At 32.3% G+C, this 21,414-nt stretch overlaps 2 protein-coding genes across 3 annotated transcripts; both read left to right on the forward strand.

Annotated features, from left to right (window-relative positions):
• The first annotated feature begins 6,237 nt into the window (after positions 1–6,237).
• On the forward strand, positions 6,238–11,551 carry LOC101264074 (cold-regulated protein 28). Of its 2 annotated transcripts, none has more exons than XR_011211964.1 (5): positions 6,238–6,517; positions 8,795–8,980; positions 10,204–10,477; positions 10,586–10,807; positions 10,904–11,551. XR_011211964.1 is itself a non-coding variant. In XM_004230731.4 (5 exons), the coding sequence occupies exons 1-5, from the start codon at positions 6,368–6,370 to the stop codon at positions 10,970–10,972; spliced, it is 777 nt and encodes a 258-aa protein (XP_004230779.1). In that variant the 5' UTR covers positions 6,238–6,367; the 3' UTR covers positions 10,973–11,551. The 2 variants fall into 2 exon arrangements, 1 of the variants encoding a protein (XP_004230779.1); XM_004230731.4 differs by having other exon boundaries at positions 10,710–10,807.
• Positions 11,552–12,793: 1,242 nt separating this feature from the next.
• LOC101264378 (glycoprotein 3-alpha-L-fucosyltransferase A-like) lies at positions 12,794–21,414 on the forward strand. Its single transcript, XM_004230732.5, has 7 exons — positions 12,794–13,315; positions 14,185–14,345; positions 15,484–15,725; positions 16,315–16,419; positions 18,317–18,473; positions 18,922–19,149; positions 20,642–21,414. The coding sequence occupies exons 1-7, from the start codon at positions 12,911–12,913 to the stop codon at positions 20,895–20,897; spliced, it is 1,554 nt and encodes a 517-aa protein (XP_004230780.1). The 5' UTR covers positions 12,794–12,910; the 3' UTR covers positions 20,898–21,414.

The following is a 21,414-nucleotide window of genomic DNA, read 5'->3' on the forward strand; positions in this document are numbered from 1 at the left end:
TAATAAATGGAACTGGATTCCTATTTACTCCATCTTTTTTTAAATAAAATTACTAGCTTAATTCGAACACATTATAACTGATACTAGTTATATATTTGCAATACCGTATATAATTAAAATTTGTTGATGATTAGGTCAAGTAGTAAATTTTACTTACAGATTATTGTTATTTTGCCAATGATCACAGGTCAGTGATTTAGTGATTGTACACTTACTGTAATTATACACAACAGATGCAACATTCTCGTGATTTTTATGGATTCTAGTTTGTCATATCTCAGATAAATTTTTAAAAGCTTTTTTGTTCTGCATGTGTCGGAATATTTCAGTGGTCTACATAGAATAAAGGATCGTGATATATTTCATTTGTATGTAAAATTATTATTTTCACGCATATATGTTAGATATATGTTGAGCCTTCTTTGTGTATTTATTTTTATATTTTAAATCTTTTAATAAAAATTCTATCCTGCCAATAATCTACCTGACCTACATCCACCGTAGTTGTTTATAAAAATATGTGCGTACAAATAACACTTAGTACGAGTGATGTTCTCTGACAATCGTTTTGTTTAATTTTATTTTTTTATTTTATTAAAAATATTTATATTTACTTTTACTTGTCCAGTTTAAAATATTACTAATAGATAATTGCTATTTTTACTACTTTTATTATCTTTATTTATCAACTTTTTATCTAATAAGTGAGATGAATACTTGTTATAATAATTAGAGTAATACAACAAAAATGGTCATTTTATGTATGGCTTCTCAAAGGATGGAACTTTTTTTTTCCCCATTGAAACCAAATGTTACGTTGTATGCAAATTGGGAAAATGCATATAGAAGTTAAGTCTGATGTTATAATTAAAGGCACTAGTAAAAAAATCGAAACGATTAATTTTTGGAAGCATGAATATTGAGAGGCTATATTAAATGAAATATATTATTTCCAATTTATATAAACACAAATTTTCTTTAAACGTTGTAGGAATCACGTGAGATCGCAAGTAAGATCATCAATAAGTTAATGGTAATTAAGCCGCTAGCTAAATCTATGATTAGTATTCTGTCTTTTCTTTATAAATATAAACATAAATAGGTATAAATAACTAAAGTCTAAACTAATTACCTCCTTTTTTACTAAAATTATAAATTTAAAAGTATTTTAAATTAAGAAATGACGGATTGAACATAAAAGCCTGGAAAGAAAAAAGTATGTATAGAAGAAAAAAATAATATTAAGGATACAATATTAAAAATTTGATTTAACAAAAAATATTTATAAATTGAAATATCATAAGTTGCATATTACCAACATAATTTTGGCTTATAAACGCTTAATTTATAATCATTTGTGTTCATCAAACACATACATATTGTTATTTTCACATAAAAAAATTAAGGAACTTTTGTTTTTTTTGTTGAACTATAAAATTAATTAAAAAAAAGAAGAAACATATCTTAATAATTTATAATATTGTCTTCTAACGCTAAAAAAAGGATAGTATCTCATTTGAGAATAATTGGGATATGTTATCTTTTTTTTATGCATGGAGCACTTCTAGAAACATGTGATATATATATTTCATATTTACAACGTAGATATAACCAATAATCATGTGTAATGAGTTTTGTTTTTTCTTTTTTACGTGTCTTTTCGTTAAAATATAAATTTAACAAAAAGAAATAAGAAATATATCTCAATAATTCATAATATTGTCTTCCAACGCTAAAAAGAAGACAATATCTCATTTGGGAATAATTGGATATGTTAATTTACTTTATTTTTTCTGCATGAAACACCTCTAGAAACATGTGATATATCATATTTACAATGTGAATATAATCAATAATCAAGTGTAACGACTTCTATTTTTTTTTCATGTGTCTTTTCGTTGAACTATAAAATTAACGAAAAAAAAGAAATATATCTCAATAATTCATAATATTGTCTTCTAACGCTAAAAGGAAGATAATATCTCATTTGAAAATAATTGATATATATAATTTTATTTTATTTTTTCTTCATGAAACACCTCTAAAAAAATAAACATGTGATATTATCGAATTTATAGTGCGGAGGTAATTAACCAATACTCACGTGTAACATAAAATGGACCAATTATTATTTTAATTAGTTCAATAAACACGTAATTATTACTCTCCATTTTGATTACTCATACTTTTACTTACGCATCCAAAAACATTATTACTGAAGTCTATATTATTTTAGCATATTGTGATATGAACCATTTTAGGTCAAATTACATTGGTATCTTTTTTTGGTTATACTATTTGATATGTGTTATTGAAGTTGAAATTTGTTTGAAAATAATTTTTTAACTATTGCTAGGTGAGAATAAGTTTTTATATTTTAGACTTAGAACTTACTCATTAGACTACATTAAATATATATTACTTTTACAATTTCTATTTAATTAAATATTATTATTATTTTTTCGTATTTTAATTTATATAATTTACCTTTTTTCATATATTTGAAAAAAATAACACATTTTTATATAAAGCGATAAAAATGTCATTCTCGTCCATTGCTAACTTGCTAGAGTTTCTTGAAACTAATTGGATAATTCGTCGTCATAAATTTTTATTTTTTATTTTTTTTGTTTCTATGCGTAAATAAAAATTATTTAAACATATTAAAAAGTAGTCTTGGGCTGCAATTACTATTTTTATTATTATTTTAAAAATGAATTAAAATATCTCAGAATTGTATCATAAGATATTTTCGAACTGTAGTTTGATGCTTTAATCATTATTTGTACATGTATAATCATGATAAGCATCTCTACGAGACTACGACTAAGTTTTGTTTATTTATCATTAAAAAAATAATTACTCTCTAATTAAGACTCATAAATTAATAAAATATCTTATATGAAAATGGGAACATATAATACTCATGTCCCACCAATAGTAATTGAATCATTTTGTTTCTTCTGATGCACATGTAAAGATATCATGTCCACCATATATATATTTTTTTGGTTATATAGGAGTATAACTTTTTGGATAAGAGATCAGTACAAAAAATACTACTATAAATAAATTATAATAAATATGAAACAGTTATAGGAGTTTTCTTTAACTGTAATTAATTAAATACAAACTGATATAATAATTAATTTTATGAGGACCAATTTATCTCATGTTTGCTTGATATAAAATCATAGGATGGCCTTCTCAAAGTTAAATTTAGATTTAGCTATCCCGTGAGTTGTTATTTTATTTTATTTTATATTAAAGATGAAATAAAATTTTGAAATAACTAACTTTGAAATTGTTTATTCTTTAATCAAACGAACTCTTATGTATTTAATTTTATGTTGGAGGAGGACATACACAGAATGTTTAGGTTAAATTTCACTACCATAGATTTTACTTTAATTTGCTAGGCTAAATAGTTTTGGAATAACGGCATCTATAGTTATTATGTTGTTAAATGTAATTGAATTTTTATGGTTTATCTAGAAGTCATTTCCACATTAAAAGCTAAAATCAGTCATAGAAAGAACTTATTTATACACTAGGAAATTACTTGAAGTTCTATCATAAATTTAAAATTAAACACGTTCATAAAAATGGAATAAAAAAGATAAAAGACGATGTGGTGGAGGATAAAAAAGAGATTTGTAACCTTCAAATAGGAAATAGCTAAACCTAATGGGATGATTTTTAAGAGTTATTTAGAAAGTAGTTGACATGTGGATTAGGAAAACATATTAATTAAGAAGATAAAAAAAAAAATTTATCAAAGAGGAAAAAGGTATTGTTTAATCTATTCCGAATTTTTGTATATTTACATTAGCAAACTTTACAATTATTAGATAATAATAATTTCCGTTCAAAGAGGACTTAATGTATACTCTCCTGATTTGTCCCTATTTAGTTATCCACTTTAGAAAAAATACACATATTAATTTAATAATAATTAACATAATAAAGTTACAATTTTATCTTTATTAGATATGGTATCAGAAAAAATGAATTAAAACTTAGAAATTTTCTAGAATTAAATAAGGGTATATAAAGAAAAAAGTTATTTTCCTTTCTTAATTTATTAAATTGGACAAGTAAATAGGAACAGATATAAAAAAAAAAATATAGACAAGTAAATAGGGACACAGGAGCGTCTTAGAATTTAATATGTATGAGACACATGACAGTAAAATAAGCAATGTAGAGTTATATATTTCAAAGTATCCCATAAATTTGGGTATTTATAAAGATTAAAATCTCGATATATTTCACAAAAGTCATGAAATATTCATATAGAGATTGAATCTAAATTATTATAGTTCGAGAAATACACCACTAACGGTCATTGAATCATAGATTATTCTTATGAGAGTAGAATCAAGGAATCAACAGAATTGTACCCGCATATTTATCAATGAAATCATATTTTTTTATATTTTATTTATTATTATAATTTATTTTCTGTCATTTTAAAAGTTATTGCAAACAGACTCAACTGAGATTTTAATTACTAGATCAATATTAAAATAATAATAATAATAAAAAGCAATGTAGAGTCGTACAGTTACAATGGTACAAGATTGAAGTTCATTAAAAAAAATAAAAATTAGCAGATATCCTGCTTATGAAGGCGAGAAATTGAACATGAAATAGAAAGAAGGAAAATATTAAAAACACCAAAAATAATATAGGAGAAAAACAAACAAAGTATAAAAAATAAGATTATACCCTCATTTTTTGAGAATAGAGTTAGTACTTTTAAAAATAACACAAATTTAAAAATTTATCTAATAAAATTACTAAATTTTATTTTGTAATAAAAAAATAAATAAACATGTCATCTGTATATATCTCTTTAATTTGTAGCAAATGATTAACTAATTTTAAAAAGGTATTATGTCCATTCAATTCAAATTGCATCAACAATATATCTATTTATTTCGAATTAAAAAGAACATGTTGGGTTGGAGATATTATTTAAATAATTTGATCACCTAATTGCACCCTATAGGAATTAAAATATCCTAATCATAATTGCATAAGATATTTTTGAGCTACAATCCGTTGATAAATAGTTATTTATTCGAAAGTATAATCATTATATTTTCAAATGCATTTACGAAAAATATTAAATCAATTTGAATTTGAAAGAATTAAATGAAATACATGCACATGATATGTTTTAATTTTATTTTCTTTATCAATTGAAGAATTACCCCTCAAACTATCCAATAACAATATCTTACAATTAAATAAATGATTAATTTATTCTAGAATAGTTTATCAAAATTGACCGTAGACTAATTACTAGTCAGTTGTTACATTAAACAATTTTTTAAATATTATAAAAAAGCCCAAAGAAAAAGAAAAAAAAATTGCAATCAACTTTTTCCTTTCAAATCAAATAACAAAAAATCCAGTTCAGTACTAATAATATATGAGAGAATTTATTTGCTGAAAAGTACGTAGAAACTCCTTCCGTCTTAATCAATTTGGACTAATAGATAAGGAAAACGACTTAATTAAGAGAGCTAAAACAACTAAAATAAATCTAATTACATTATATTATACAAATATATGTCACAGAAACATCCTTAAAATATCTGATTAGATATTTTTTTAAAACAATCTATTCTTTCAACTTATTAGAATGTAAAATTTGTTAATATTTATTTACACATTAATTTCTTTTAATAAGTTGTGAAATCCACATACGTAAATAAAAGTTATTTGTCTAAATTCAAATACATTGTTTCTTAAAACAATCTATTCTTTCAAACTTATCAGGATACAAACTTTTTAAACATTAGTTTCTTTTAATAAAAGTACGTTCTCTAAAATACTTTTGTTTCGTAATTTTAATTTAATTTTTTTCTCATTTATTTAATTTGTGATCACGCATAAATTAAGACGAAGAAACGATATTTATAAATAATTTATGTCAAACGGTAATACCTACGGTTATCTGGTATTTGACGCAGTGACCAGTAAGCTCTTCAATTAGCTGTCATGCACATGGCGCGTGTTCAGCACTTTCCAATTTTAAAAAGTACTCACGCGATTTCTCTCGCTTCCTAGAAAAAATATCTGGTTGACATTTTCTGTAGAGATATTATCAACCACTGCTGACGTGGCAAAAAGCCAAAATCATGACACGTGTAAAAGCGTCGCCATGTGGAGCCCTGTTGGCCCCTCACAGAAAATAAAAACTCCGGCTTGATCAAAACCGCCTCCATAGCCCCTAAACCCCCACCCCCCAAACCCCACCCTACCCCAAACTTCACGCTTTTAGTCACCTGCTTGTATATAGAGTAGATATTTGTTGATCTTTTTTTTCATATCTCACATTATCGGAGAATATAAAATGGAAGAGAGCTACCGGAAGGAGAGACCGGCATCGTCGTCGTCGTCGGAGAGTTGCGCTAATGAGTTGACCCGGTTGAATTCTGGTGAGTTGTCTTCAAGTGTTGCGGATTTCAAAGATACTTTGCTGCAGAGTGAAAATGCTACCAAGGTACTCCATATTTACTTTATTTGCGATTCTTCCTGGTTAAATCTCGTGTATCGTCTGGTATTATTTTGTGATTTAGTATCTATAAGGTTATTTCTTTGTTTATTTTCCTAAATTGTTGGTAGTAGATGCTGATATTGGTGACTGTATGGGTTCTCTGTTGTCCGTATGATTTTTTTAGACGGAGCAGCGACTAGATATGATATATATAGAGAGGATATTTAGCTTGAGAATTATGGAAGGGAGAAATTGAAAAATTGGCTCACTAGTTTAATTAGAGATCGGGTTAAAGATCTACGCGTGATATGTTAGTTCAATTCTGTTTTTAATCTGGTTAAGGAATATTTAGCATAACCTAAGTTTGTTTTTGGAGTTGGAAGAAGTGGAATTATGCTTATTTTTTTGGTGTTAAAGAGACAAAGAACAGTTCTTGTGGCAAGGATGGTCTGATTATATTATCATCTCGTGTATACTGCAGGTTGGAGTTTTTGTTCACATGAATTCTCTTTTTATTGAACTTCTATATTTCTCCGTGTTGAGAAGGAGGAAAAGGGGTCATTATTCGTTGAAGTTGTGAGGAGTTGTTGCTTAGTTCTTGTTTAAAGGCTGAACTGGAAAATTAGCATCAAAGAAAAAATGGGAGCTTGTAGATGATCAATCATGAGTATTTAGCTTGTCATGCTCATCCCAAATTACCTATTTTCAGATCTAATCAAAAAGAATTTTACACGCTTGAGCATTACTTTACACCGTTGACAGGGTCTATATTGGAGACTTTCACCTATAGATTCAGACTACTTTATTTGTGTAGAATTTTGGTGATGCCATTAGTGTATGGTGTATCAGGCTGAAATTCTCTTTCTTTATTGGATTATAAGATCTTGTAGGATACTCATAAAAAGAATCACAGTCAGCCTGCTGGTGGGAGGTAAGAAGTACTCGGTGTAATAGTCCAAAGTTGATTTATTCCCTAGTTTTAAAAAGGTTACTTCATTGTCACTTTCAGAACCTAGTTTTCTTTAAAGCTACATTTCTAAATATGTAGTCATTCAATGCTTAAAACTTGTGTCACACTTCTTGGTTAGTCATGTTGATGCATTAATCCTGCACATGCTGTTAATATTATACCGGACTGCCCTTTTATGCAATCAATATTACAACAACAACATACCCAGTGTCAGTGACGGAGCAAGGATTTTCAATAAGGGAATTCAAATTTTGAAGAAATAGGCACACGAAGCAGCCGAAGGTGGTTCAACATCTACTATTTATACCTAAAATTATTTTAACCATGTATAAATAATAATTTTCCGCCAAAGGGGATTCAGATGAACCTCCAAGCGATAAGTTGGCTCCGCCACTACCTAGTGTAGTTCCACAAAGTGGATTCTGGGAGGGTAAAGTGTATGCCAGCTTATCCCTACCTTTGAGTGGAGAGATTTTTTCTGACAGACACTCGGCTCGTGCAGTTAATATTAATAATCTATTAATAGATTGAATTGTTCTGTTGAAACTGCAGCATGTGTGGGAAGTGTACCTTGATACGAAATTCTTTTATCATAATTATATAAATGATGTAATATGACTTTTGAGAATGGAATTTCTACTTCTAGAAGGTGTTTCCCTGAGACTACCTGTTTTATCAGAGATTTTAGATCCCCCAAGTCTCTAGGTTTTCATTTGGCTGTGTTAATATGATAGTGCTTGTAAGGTATACATTTTGTTTGCATATAGTGATTCCACCACATTGATCTCTCTGAGCGCTCCATAGAAGATACTTGGTTAGTTCCGACTGCTGTGATAAAGCTTGAAATCAAGCATGCAAAAGGGTAACTAGGGGAAGAACTGAGTTTATGAAGTGTTTGGTTCAAGCAACGAAATGACTTCCCATAATCAAGTGTATTTCAAGAAAAAGAAGGGAGAAGTGAGAAAAAATGTATATTACATAGGGAAGAAAAGCCAAAAAGTGCAACATCTTATGTGTTGGAGACCTCAGATGTGATTAGAAATCTCAAAAAATTTCTCGCTGTCTTTATTCTTCACTGCTGAGAGCATCAAAAGATTAAGTATACTAGGGATGAAACCCCCTAGATTCACCAATCAGTTTAGAAAAGAAAACAAGAAAGATAGTCGGAAAGACCAAGGAGGAAGCAGTATATGCAGCATTTCTTGTGGCATGCATATTTCTTGATATGTTTATCCAATTTTAACTTAATGAGCATTAACTTGCCAGAATATATCAGGATAACAACACTCACATATTTCACGTCTTAACTTCAGGAAAAGTACACAGGATGGACAAATACAAAGCACAATGCATTTCTGGACTGTCTTGAATCTTCATTTGTTAAGCAGTTACACAGATCCATGGCATTGCGTGCTGGATCTGTGGAAATGAACCTGAGCTGCAGAAATTTGTCAGAAGAGTTATCTTTATCTGCACATGTTAACAAAGCTTCAAAGCAGGTCAGGAGCCTAATTTTAGTTCATTCTTTATTTCTAGAGCTATAACAAGGCCCTTTTTGGCTGCATTTTAACAATGAGCTGGGCAGAGGCAGAAATATATTTTAGGGCTGGCGACAGTTTCACACCAAAAACAAGTCTTACTGATTTACTGCACTAATCGGACTGTAAGTGTAAATCACGCAACATCAAGAAGAAAAAGAATTCAAAAATACACAGCTGATATTCTAAATGTGTGTGTTGAGTGTTTCTCTATGTATATGTATGCATGTAGTTAACATGCTACAATTCTGTATATGTGAAAATTTGCTGTGTGAGAAATAGCTTAAACATTGATTTGATGCGATCATCATTTTACATAACCACAGGCAAATACTTGAATGGAAAAGAAATACTACTTTTACGGTCTTAGAAAATTATATTTATTTTGTTCTACAAACAATTAGGTTATATAAGTATATACAAGTAGCATATATAACCAAAATAAATTATGATGATGAACAGATGAAGTAAATATCAAGTATCTGATGTGATCTTCATTTTTTGGCTTTTCTTGAATGACTTCTAAAGTTCAAAGAAACACATTTTGGTGTCTTGCCTTTTTTATTTGAGATGACAAAATTCAAGAATTGAGAGGGAAAAATTAACGTCAGGTATAGCCATTAATAGGAGGAGGCCATGGAGAGAATGGGGAGAGAAGAAGATCCTGATTCTGTCTTACTTTACAAGTGTAAGTGATCCATTGTAATTTCGTATTAGTTGGGGAAGGAAGCTTAATTATCAAATTCCTACTCTTTACATCCTTTCTCTTTTAGGAAGATATCCTTGCTTTGTTTGAGAATGAAAACTTGTTTGTAGGTTTCATGCTTTCTAAAGGGATGCTGGTTGAATATAAATTTTTGCATAATATTTACAGTTGCCTGATTATTTGCCTCCTGTTTTGGTTTATGGCTGAAGTACTTGTGAGCGGTATCGCTCTGACACTTGAAAAAATGCACTCATGTTGGATCCTCCAAATATGCACTACTTCTGGAGGATCCAATATGCACCATTGACATTTTGGAAGAGTCCTAACAACATAGATCACTAGGGATCTGCACAAAATTGACCCCTCATGCCCCACTAGTTTTCAGTAATGACAATGAAAACAGCACCCACCCTTCTTACAAAGAAAATAAAAAAATCCTTGGTGGATCTTCCTTGACAGTTTTTCCCTTCTCTTCCAGTTACCTTTTCTGCGTCATGGCTCTTGGAAGAAGATCAAGACTGTGAGGCAGCCACCTGTTGTGTATATCGCAGCTGATTCTCATGATTGCTTGAAATATCTACGCGGTGATGGGCATCATCAGGTTATGGATAGCCAATTTTGTAGTGAACTACTTTGCAAGGGGAAACAAACAAGCGATGAGAGGTCTTCTTCATCTTGTGTATACAAAACAATATCAAATTTAATCCCTTCCAAACCGGGAGAACTGCAGAAAACAGTTTGTAGAGTTACTGGTAAGCACTTCGCTACGTTTATGTTAAAATTGTTTTTAATTGAGGATTCGAGGATGAACTGTCTTCAGTAAAGACTTAAATGTGGAACTTGTCGTTCTACATGCTTAGATTCCTGGGATTCTGAAAAACCAAAGGATCATTTTTTATGTAAACATTCAACACAGGTACATTATAGTTTGTGTAAATTGTATATTTGTTAGTATTCTTTTTGACATTGTTAGAAATTTTGCAGAAGGTTCAGGTCAGAATTTCTTGGATGAAGATTTAGATGAAAACACGAGATGCAAAAAGATGAAGACAGCTTCGGTGGACACTACAGAGCAAGAGCAAGTAATGTGCATCAACTTCTTCCCATTACCTTTGAAAAAAATTATTTTTAATGGTTGTAAAAAAAGCCCTTACCTCGTTGCTATATGTGTACTTCAGGTCGTTCCAACTAGGAATACGAGAGTTCAGGAGTTGCTAGTACCATGTTCCAGAGAAATAACCAAGTAAATCTTGGAAATTCTTCACCAAACAATGACGGGAGCTAGTTCTATGTTCCAGAGTAGTGACAAAGTAAAGCTCAAAACCTATCAGAAGACTATGGCCAATGTAAGACTTTTGAAAGGTAGCTGAGGGGTGGTGAAATACTGGAGAAGTGGACTCTCAACGCAAGGAGTTGGTAATTATTTTGTTGCTTTTCTAAAGGAGGATGTCAAATTTGAGAAAGGTGTACGGGATGAAATCAAATTTATTGCAGGTAGTAGAGTGTTGGGCGTAGCATTTTTTGGGTTAAAGAAGTAGAGTAGGAACATTCTAGCGTGCATTTGCACAGTGTCGAATATAGCAATAATGCTGTAAATGACATGTAGATAAGTATCCATACAAGCGTAAGTGTTTTACACGAGAAAGAAAACATTTGGGGGTGGGGAGAGGGCAGGGTAACTAGAAAATTATCAGTAGAGAACAAATGTCTACATAAACTTTAGCTGGAGGACTTCAATAGCTAAATTCTTTTGTTTGTTTTTCTTTCATTTGAAGATGCACATGTACTTTTCTACGTATATTTAGTGGAATTCTGTCGATCCTTGACTGTGTCTTCAGCTTCTTTTTTTTCGTACTCCTGTTCTCTTTTATTTGGCACTGTTTCTTTGTTCTGATCTTCGTTGCAGAACAAAGTCCCGTGTTTCAATATTGAAAGTGGAGTTATTATGTGTGTACGATCTATTGCAAGGTATGAGATTTACATTAATTTATTGGAAAGCTAGCATATGATCTTGAGCTCTCCCACTTCAATGTCAAGCTTTTGGCCTGTGGTTTTCTTTGGATTGTATCAATGATACGGAGCCATCCACCTCTCTTCGTGACCGTCGTGCCTTGGATGGTGAAGCAGTCCTGGGATAAAGATACAAGTTTGGTTCTTGTTTAGTCGACATACTTGAGATAACTTATTCCACTATTTATATCATAGTGATGCGATAAGTTTTCTCATACACAGGGTGAAATTAAGTTATCCCATATACAGGTAAGATAAGTTGTTCCATATATAGAGTGAGATAGGTTATTCCAACATAATTGATTCAGGATAACTAGTTTTTGAGATGACTAGTTTTCAACCAAACGATTCTTATAATGGGGCTAGAATAGTTAGTGATAGTTTAAAAAAACTACGTAAAAAAATCATTAATCAAATAGTAACAGCTAAATACAATAGCAATCCAGTAGTAACCACACTATGATCTAGCTAAATACAATAGCAATCCAGTGGTAACCACACTATGAATCCAGTGGTAACCACACTATGATCTAGACATACCGGTCAAGTGAATGAGTTGTTTGGTTTGCATAAATAAATATCTCGTAATTATTTTATTTTCTAATATATGAATAATATTTTATTATTTTATTATAAATAGTGGGATAAAACAATTTTGAAACACTCGTAAACATGAAATAAAATAATTTGATAATTTGTTGTGGAGTATAAAATTTGATTATCCCACCAAACCAAAAGAGCACAAAAGATGAAAAATTATATTAAACACGATTAAATTTGGATTATTATCGACATAAATAAATTTTAAGTAGTACTTCTCTGTTTCATATACTTAGATTCTCATATTGAAAATATACTTTTTTCAATTTATTTCTCGAATTTCAGAAATTACAAAAAAAAAAATCTGTTATAATTTTTTCCTTAAGAATTTAAATACAAATTTGGAAAGTGAAATCAAACCAACTTGAAAAATAAAATAAGGACTCCGGCACACGTGTAAATTATACACTAATTTTGGAAAAAATTACATTATATTATATATACTACAAGTTTTTAGTTGTCCAATATACGCCAAAACCCCTCTCCAGTATCCTAACGCCACTTTGATAATAACGTGAATGAATTCCAAGAAATTCAAGAATCCGCTTGTCTCTTTCTCTCAATTTTAGCGATTGATGGCTACTGGTATTCCAATTCAAAGGTTCCCTTGGGCAGATGAAGCACCCAGTTCAATTGGGTCATCCTCAAATTCAAACATACCCAATAGAAAATGGCGTAGTTGGTTACCTCTCTTCGTTGCCCTTGTGTTTATAGCAGAGATTTCTTTTCTGAGTAAAATTGACATGGCTGAAAAAGCCAATCTTGTTAATTCTTGGGCTGACTCCTTCTATCAGTTCACAACGTCTTCTCGGTCCACCATTGAACTGGCTGTTGATGAGGCCGAATTGGGTGTTTTGGTTAGTGAGGTCGATCAAGGTTTAGTACCAGGGGGCTGTGAGGAGTGGTTGGAAAGGGAAGATTCTGTGGCCTTTTCCAGAGATTTTGACAAAGAACCAATTCTTGTTCGTGGCCGTGAACAGGTTACTTTTTACTTCTGCTTATTAATGCATCCTTTTCAATTTATTTGTGGTTTTGATTTTGATATGGAGTTTAAGAAAGTAAAAAGACTTTTAAATTTCGTGGTCTTAAGAGATGTCACTAGATATGAAGTTCAAGAAAGTACAGAAACTTTGAATCTTCTGGTGTTTAGTATTAAAAATATGTAGAATGTACCAAAATAAAGGAGTTTTTGTCTTAAAGATGTCACTCGAGGAGTTCAAGAAAGTAAAGAAACTTTTGAATTCGGTGGTCTTTCAAGATGTCATGTAGAAAGTTAGAATTAAAGAATTGTAAAAAACGGATGCAGTTTTTTTTTTCTTTTTTGTTGAATTGGAAATAAATGGGCCAAATGGGCATAATGGATAATGAGGATCCATATAGTGGAACTTACTAGTTTGGGATTTAGAGCTAGCTTCTTTTGTTTTCACCACTGCGTTTAGTGATATTCCCAAGTCTTTTTGGATAGTGCAAATTTTTTTTTATGGATTTGCTTGCAAGTTATGTAGAGCTCTTTTATTTATAGGGTGAAGAGTCTGCTTCCTGAATCCCATATGTGTTGACATCATAGTATGCTTAAGAGTGCATGGTTGACTTCAGACTTTTGGATTGTTGCTCGGATATAGTGTTGACATCATAATATGCTTAAGAGTGACTGGTTGACTTCAGACTTTTGGATTGTTGCTCGGATATAGCAGGAGAGTTTTCTTAGGTTTGGTGTCTTTTGGTTGTTGTGATTTCTTTGCGAGGAGACTTTAGATACGGGTTGAAATTTATGATCTTATATTGAATTTTGATGTCTGTTCAGTCACTACATTATACAGAATTTGATGTCTGTTCAATCACTATATAGACATTGAACTCCTGTTCGGTGGGATGTAAGTTTGGAACCAATTTCGATAAGAAGTCTGATGCAGCATTTCGGCTACCACGACAAGCTGGCATAGCTAGCGTGCTACAATCTATGGAGTCAGCTCAATACTATGCTGAGAACAACATTACTCTGGCACGACGGTGGGTAAGCACATTATGAAAAAATCTTATTGCATTCCCTGCCGTCAATGCACAATTGTCTTTCATTTTTTTCTTAAGTAACATTTTTCATCACATTATTCTTTTGTATGTTATGCATTGTTTTTTTTGAGACAAGGGTAACTAGTATGTTATGCATTGTTATTAGATTTAGATAGCTTTTGCATTATAAGCACATTTGCAGCTATAGATCCTTTGTCCAACATTTTGTCATAGGCAAGATGTTTAAAAACGGATAACATGAATGCATGCTTCGTTAGGCACCAATATATTCCCTGTAGAAAATAATTCAGATTCAGATCGACCAAATAATCACAGGGCCCTGCATTTGCTGTGTTCTTTGTTCAATGTGATTTTTTGAGTGAATATTGTTGGTTTTCTTCATTCCTTTAGGGGCCAAAGAATAAGAATTTGGCTTTTCCTGTATGGTCAATTTGAGGATGAGGGGAGAACTTAGTTTTTGAGTGGTATAAGTCAACCTATTTTACTTACAAAGAAGTTCTTTTCTTTTTGTTTACTATGTCGGATGAATTAGTAGGGGTTTACTCCTCACGGCTAGGTAATTAGATATTATGGGACCTGATCAGAACTTATTTTCAGTGTCTAATAAGAATAATTTTTTGAACAGTTAAGGTGTTGAACAAGTATGAGGTTTGGTTGGGTGTCTTAAGTGAATGCTATGGATAACTTTAAGGGGTGGTATATGACTTAAGACCTTACCGAACATAAGTTTATGTGCAACCATACCTATTAAAACAAAAAGAAATTATTAAAAAGTTGCATCTAATTGAGCACCACCCGATACTTGACGCTATGCAGCAGCATCAATCATAAGTTTGATCACAAAGTTGATTTATCTACCAAAAGATCATTGGATTATGTTGTAGTTGAGATTTTTCTATAACCTTGCTTAAAAATTGGCTTAGCATTATATACATGGTATTTATACCAATGCTACCTGCCATGACGGATTCTGAAATTCCCTTGGTTAGTGCTTTTTCTTAATATCGAATCACAAAGTTAGTCTATGCAGCCAAAGTTCTCAAGGATCCTAGAGTGGTTGAGATTTAAAATTTGCATAATTTTCCTGACCTATTTCATTTTTTTCACTCACATACAGAAGGGGATATGATGTTGTAATGACAACAAGCCTCTCTTCAGATGTTCCTGTTGGGTACTTTTCTTGGGCTGAATATGATATCATGGCTCCAGTACAACCTAAAACAGAGAATGCCTTAGCAGCGGCTTTCATTTCTAATTGTGGTGCTCGCAACTTCCGCTTGCAAGCTTTAGAAGCCCTTGAAAGGGCAAATATCAGAATTGATTCTTATGGAAGTTGTCATCGTAACAAAGATGGAAGAGGTTAGTATATTTCAATTATCCAACTTCTGAAGAAAAAGGATAAAATATGGATGGCATTTTCTAAGTAAAATAGTACAACTGTGGAGCTAATTCTTGTCCTTGGGATAATATTATGGATTTTGATTGACTCTTCCTCGGTGTCACCACATTCCTTCAGAAGACAGGTTTTTTCCACCAATGTGAACTTTATGTCTTTTCTCCTGGCTAATAATGTAAATATGAATGTGTGTTGTCTTTTAGTATTTTGGTGTGGGTGTGTGATTTGAGTTTATGCTAGGCCAGTGATTTTGCCATGTCAATGGGTTATTTTGCATTTGTTCTTGCTTAAAGTTTGAGTTGAAATAAGTTGGAATATAGTATTTAAATTGTTGAATTTCATTCTGAAGAAATTACATTGAGATTTGTTGAAACAAAAGTATACCGAGAAAAGGTGTTGTGGATAAATCATCTGTCTGGATGTGGTTTCTTTACATGCATTTGGTTTAGGTGTACCCTGATATCCCATTAAATCTTTATTATTACTTGTCAAAAAGGAAAAGGAAGTCCAATTAAATCTAACTTGTGGTCTCTGTTCTCAATCTGATGGCAGTTGACAAAGTGGAAGCACTGAAGCACTACAAGTTTAGCTTGGCTTTTGAGAATTCTAATGAGGAGGATTATGTAACTGAAAAATTCTTTCAGTCTCTTGTAGCTGGTAATCACTTTTGTATTTCTTAGTTGGTAATGTAGACTTGGGTTTTCACTGTGATTTTAGCTTAGTCCTCCCTCCCTTACAGGTAAGACATATGTGCTCATTGTATGCTGATGTGGTTTTAGTTAGATCTTCTGTATTTACTAGCAGATCTCGGACGGTGGAATTTCTTTTGATGAAGTAATTGGCTTCATTTAGAGGCACATCAAGAAGATGCATAATAGTCAAAAATATAGAAGCAAAAGCAAAAGAAAACCTGCTAGCTCCTTTTAGGAAAAAAAAACTGTCTTATGACCAGGGAGCTAACAAAGAGATGCATTGGCCACATTTAGCCTTTCCTTCCATCAAAACATCTTCTATTCCTTTCAATCCATATGCTACCAAAGATATCAGCAAGCATCACCTTCCAGATGCTGTATGGCTCTGTCAACTTTCTTGCTGCTCCAACTCTCTAGAGTGTCATTGATGCTGTATGGCATACTGTATGCCATTTCCCAAAAATAGAATTAAACATATTCCATAGATCTGTTGCTAGTGTACTGTGCATAAATAAGTGACTGTTTTTGCATCTGTATGACACAGTATATAAAACTTACAGTTACTTACAGAAGTTGTAGGAAGGACAAACATTTGAGTTCTAATAAATTCTTGATACATTCAAAAATGGCTTGGATTTGAACTTGTATTTCTGTAGAATGAGCAATGTGAGTCAAGCCAAACCACTGGTCCAACTCTTGGCAAGCCCAGTGTGACGGGCTTGACCCAAAAGGAAACCCCCTTGCTTTCACTGGCAAGGGGTTTCAAACTTGGGACTTCCAACATGGAAGTCCCAAGCCCAAACCAGTGGGCCACCCCGAAGGATTACATGGGCAAATAAAATGCTCAAATTAAGCGAGCTATTCCATAGGAGTGGAGGTTTTACCCTGTGCGCACCCAAAGGGTAGTGGCTTCGGGTTTCCCTGGTCGTAAAAAAAAAAAGAACTCCTAAGTTACCAATTTCAAAAAAAAAAGTACTCTTTGGCAAACCATCGGGCCCGGACTAGACATACTAACATGACCATATTCCTGATTAGTGGATATTACCCATATAGATTTTTTTCTTTCATTGTGCCTTGTCTTTAGACAAGTCTGAATGGATTCCAAGAAATTGTTGGTCTATCTCGTTCTTCATTAGCACCTTTATTCACCATGGTTTTACACCTAAATACCGGTTCATCACATGATATGACCAGATTATCTCAAGTGACTCTCTCTCCTTTTAGCCCCAATGTTTGCTACTTGCACCTTTTGGTTGATATGGTTCTGTTTAATCTCTTCTAATCATCTATGCCCCGAACATCCATCTTAGGATCCACATCTCTTCAATACTCATCTTGTCAACATGTTGCAGTTTAGTGGCCCAATATTCACTACTTGTAGAACTTCTCCATTTCAACCATCTGGTTTTGATTCTAAGATTAACCATCTTCATCTATTGTCCCATTCTCTTGGAATTGCATTTAGGCACCCAAATCCTATCTGACTCACCTTAACTTTGCTCTTCATGTTGACTAAATTTGCAGTGCATATATTCAATCTTACTTCTGCTTGTCCTCCGAAGTATGAAGTGCTTCTCCACAATTCAAGCTTTTGGTTGACACCGTCACCGATGTCGTCAATTAACACAATATCATCAGCAAATAACATGCACCATAGAACCTCATATTGTATTTTCTTAGTTACCTCATCTATAACTAGGGTAAACATATCGGGGCTCAATGTCGATTATATATATGTTCTAAGACTTTTTTTGTTCAAGGTTTATCCCATGTTTGAGATTTTGACAATCTTACCAGTTCAGGTGAATTGTAAGGTTTTCAACTCTTTACTGCTGACAAAAGTAAGTCTATAAAACTTGTAGGATCAATCCCAGTGGTGGTTGGTGCTCCAAACATCCAAGACTTTGCTCCTTCTCCTACTTCAGTCTTGCACATTAAAGAGCTAAAAGACGCTGCATCAGTTGCCAAGACTATGAAGTATCTTGCTGAAAACCCTATTGCATATAATGAGTCATTAAGGTATGCATCACTGAAAATTGTTCTTTTTGTTTGGCTCCAGTTCACTTGATAATAGGATGGTGCTCTTCTTGCTGGAATTCCCTCAATCACAAATTTGATTATCCGGCTCTCCTTTTTGGATTATCCCAAAATTTATCCACTTTTCCAATGTATAGACTTTTCTTTTTCCAAGTCATCTGCTACCTTCTCAACATAAAATTACTAAGTAATACTGACCCATTTCACTAAATTGTTTTCACTTCTGGTATTTCCAGTTTTTAACCAACTTATATCTAGATACTGCTGTTTAATCTGAGCTGGATAAATAATTTGGGATGACAACACAATGGCTCTCTCTCTCTCTGCTTGTTTATAGTTATTAAAACACTACTACTTCCCTTTTGAGTTTTACTAAATGCTTCTTAATTTTAATGAGACATCTAACATATGATTTTCTTTCGTCATTCAGGTGGAAGTTTGAGGGCCCATCTGATGCCTTCAAAGCCCTGGTTGATATGGCAGCAGTTCATTCATCTTGTCGTTTGTGCATCTTGTTGGCAACTAGAATCCGGGAGAAAGAAGAGCGGAGTCCAAAATTTATGAAGCGTCCCTGCAAATGTACCAGAGGGACTGAAACTGTCTATCATGTATATGTACGTGAAAGGGGGAGGTTTGAGATGGATTCCATTTTCCTAAGGTATTTTTAATCTCCAGTGACTTCATTCTGACCACAAATATCTAAAGCATATTTTCTTTGATTATTAAAAAGATATTTAATCATATTCTCTGAATATGTTAGAACAGATACGTGTCTACTTGTCCCATCAGTTCAACTACTTTTATCCTATTAAGTGTTTCTTTTTGCTTCATTTTCTGTTGTTTCTCACTCATCTACTCAATCATTGATAATTTTTGACAAATATTCTCCAGAATTACGCTGACAGAATAATATTTCAGATTTCTATTTTCTGAAATCTCCGATGCTTTTCTTTGATCTCTGGGAATGGTGTAGACTCTTCCTTTGTCTTTGTTCCTTTGTCCAGGATGCACTTGAAAAGAGTTATCATTTACTTTTCTCTCTCTCTTTTTTCTTTCACCAAGTTACGTGATTATTTTTCATGTTGAAGAGCTAAATGGAACCTAGTTGGTGTTTGGCCATAGGATTTGGGGGCTCAGTTTGAAGTTTTTATTTTAAACCAGCATTTCTTTATGAAATCTGCACAATACTTCAACTTCAATTTTAAATTCAAATTCTCCGAAAAAGTAGGATTTTAAATTTCAAGTTGCAATTTCAAAAAATTTTAAATGTAAAATTTGAATAAGTTTATATTGTGTAAAAAAGATCCATAAGCTGGTAGATATAAATCCAACCTTACCATATTCATATTTACAACCATATTTACTTCTACCAACCATATTTTTATTAAATGTGTGCTCTACATGAAGAGGTTGTGTGGGAGGATTATATTAAAGAATAGTGACACTACAACTCATGTTCAATTTTCTTTTTTAATGAACTAAAGTTTGATCAATACATGTATTTTTTTAGAAAGGTCTTTTGGTAGTGTATGGTACTTTGTTATGAACTATTTTTTGTTCATTTGGTAAGGTTGTACAAGAATTGGGGAAGTTCTGATAATTTTTAAAAATTGTGAGGTTTTCATGTTTATGAGAAAAAATACAACTTACGAAATTCAAATTGCATGTCCGAACAAAATTGAGTTTCAAATTACTAAAGCATGTCTAAATTGTCTGCAGCCTCTGTTGGCCCCTTATACTCTCCGTTTGTCTCCATGTTTAGGCAAAGATAAGAGCAGAGATGTTCTCACTTTTGATTTTCATGATCATATTGCATATTAACCTACCAATTAGCTGCCTGGCTTAATGAGTGTTTACCAAGAATGCATGTGAAATACATAGAGATGATTTCAACCTCTGCATCAGCAATTCTAATTGATTCATAGGCTGAAACAGGAAGTTCCTGAAAATTGTTGGTAGTCGAGCAACTAAGAGAAAGGACCTTGGAACCCTTTTCATTTAAATTTGCTCTGAAATTCTTAGTCATTATATGGAAGTCTTGCACCCACTATATCTAGCGACTTATGTCCTGTACTTTTTCCTTCTATTTAATTTATGCCTTATCTTGTTGATGTTAACTTTGAATGATCATAATTTCTGTATCTGCGCAGGTCAAATAATTTATCGCTACAGGCCTTTGAATCTGCTGTGCTTGCAAAATTCAAGTCTGTTAAACATGTCCCAGTTTGGAAGGAGGAAAGACCTCAAGTACTTCGCGGTGGAGATGAACTCAAAATTTATAAAGTATATCCTCTTGGCTTGACACAGAGACAGGCATTATACTCCTTCAGATTCAACGGGGATACTGAGTTCAAGAATTACATCGAAAGCCACCCATGTGCAAAATTTGAAGCCATTTTCGTATAGTTGAAGTTTAGAATTTTGCTTGTATCAGAATTGCAAGCCATGGTGTAACTCTCTGTTCTTTGCGTGCGCCGTGTATTGGTTCTGGATCTTGCCATATGGATGCAACCAGGGAGAGTCAGGAAGTGATTGTTACAAAGGGTGAATCTGATATTTGGTGTAAACTTCTCATCCTTCACATTTTCAAGCACAAGGAAGGTTAGGAAGGATCAAAATTTTCCCTTTTTATGGGTATGTCCATAAAATAACTTGTGATTTTTAGTGCGGTGAGGAATTCGCTAAGCTGATGGTTTAGCTGAGAGTTGTAGTTTAGTTCAGACTGCAGGTTAGTGTTACAGGTATTGACAACTTTTAGCAACGGTTATTTTTCTTTATAAGAAGTTTATGAACTTCCATACTCATGAATATAAGTTTCTAGCTATGACTATAGTAGTTTTTGTGTGGTTCATTAAAGCATGAGAACATTATGTATCAAACAATAAATGATCTATACTTCATAAATATAATTTGGTAATTACAA

Source organism: Solanum lycopersicum, chromosome 1 (genome assembly GCF_036512215.1).
Source record: "Solanum lycopersicum chromosome 1, SLM_r2.1".
In the NCBI taxonomy this organism is placed as follows: domain Eukaryota; kingdom Viridiplantae; phylum Streptophyta; class Magnoliopsida; order Solanales; family Solanaceae; genus Solanum; species Solanum lycopersicum.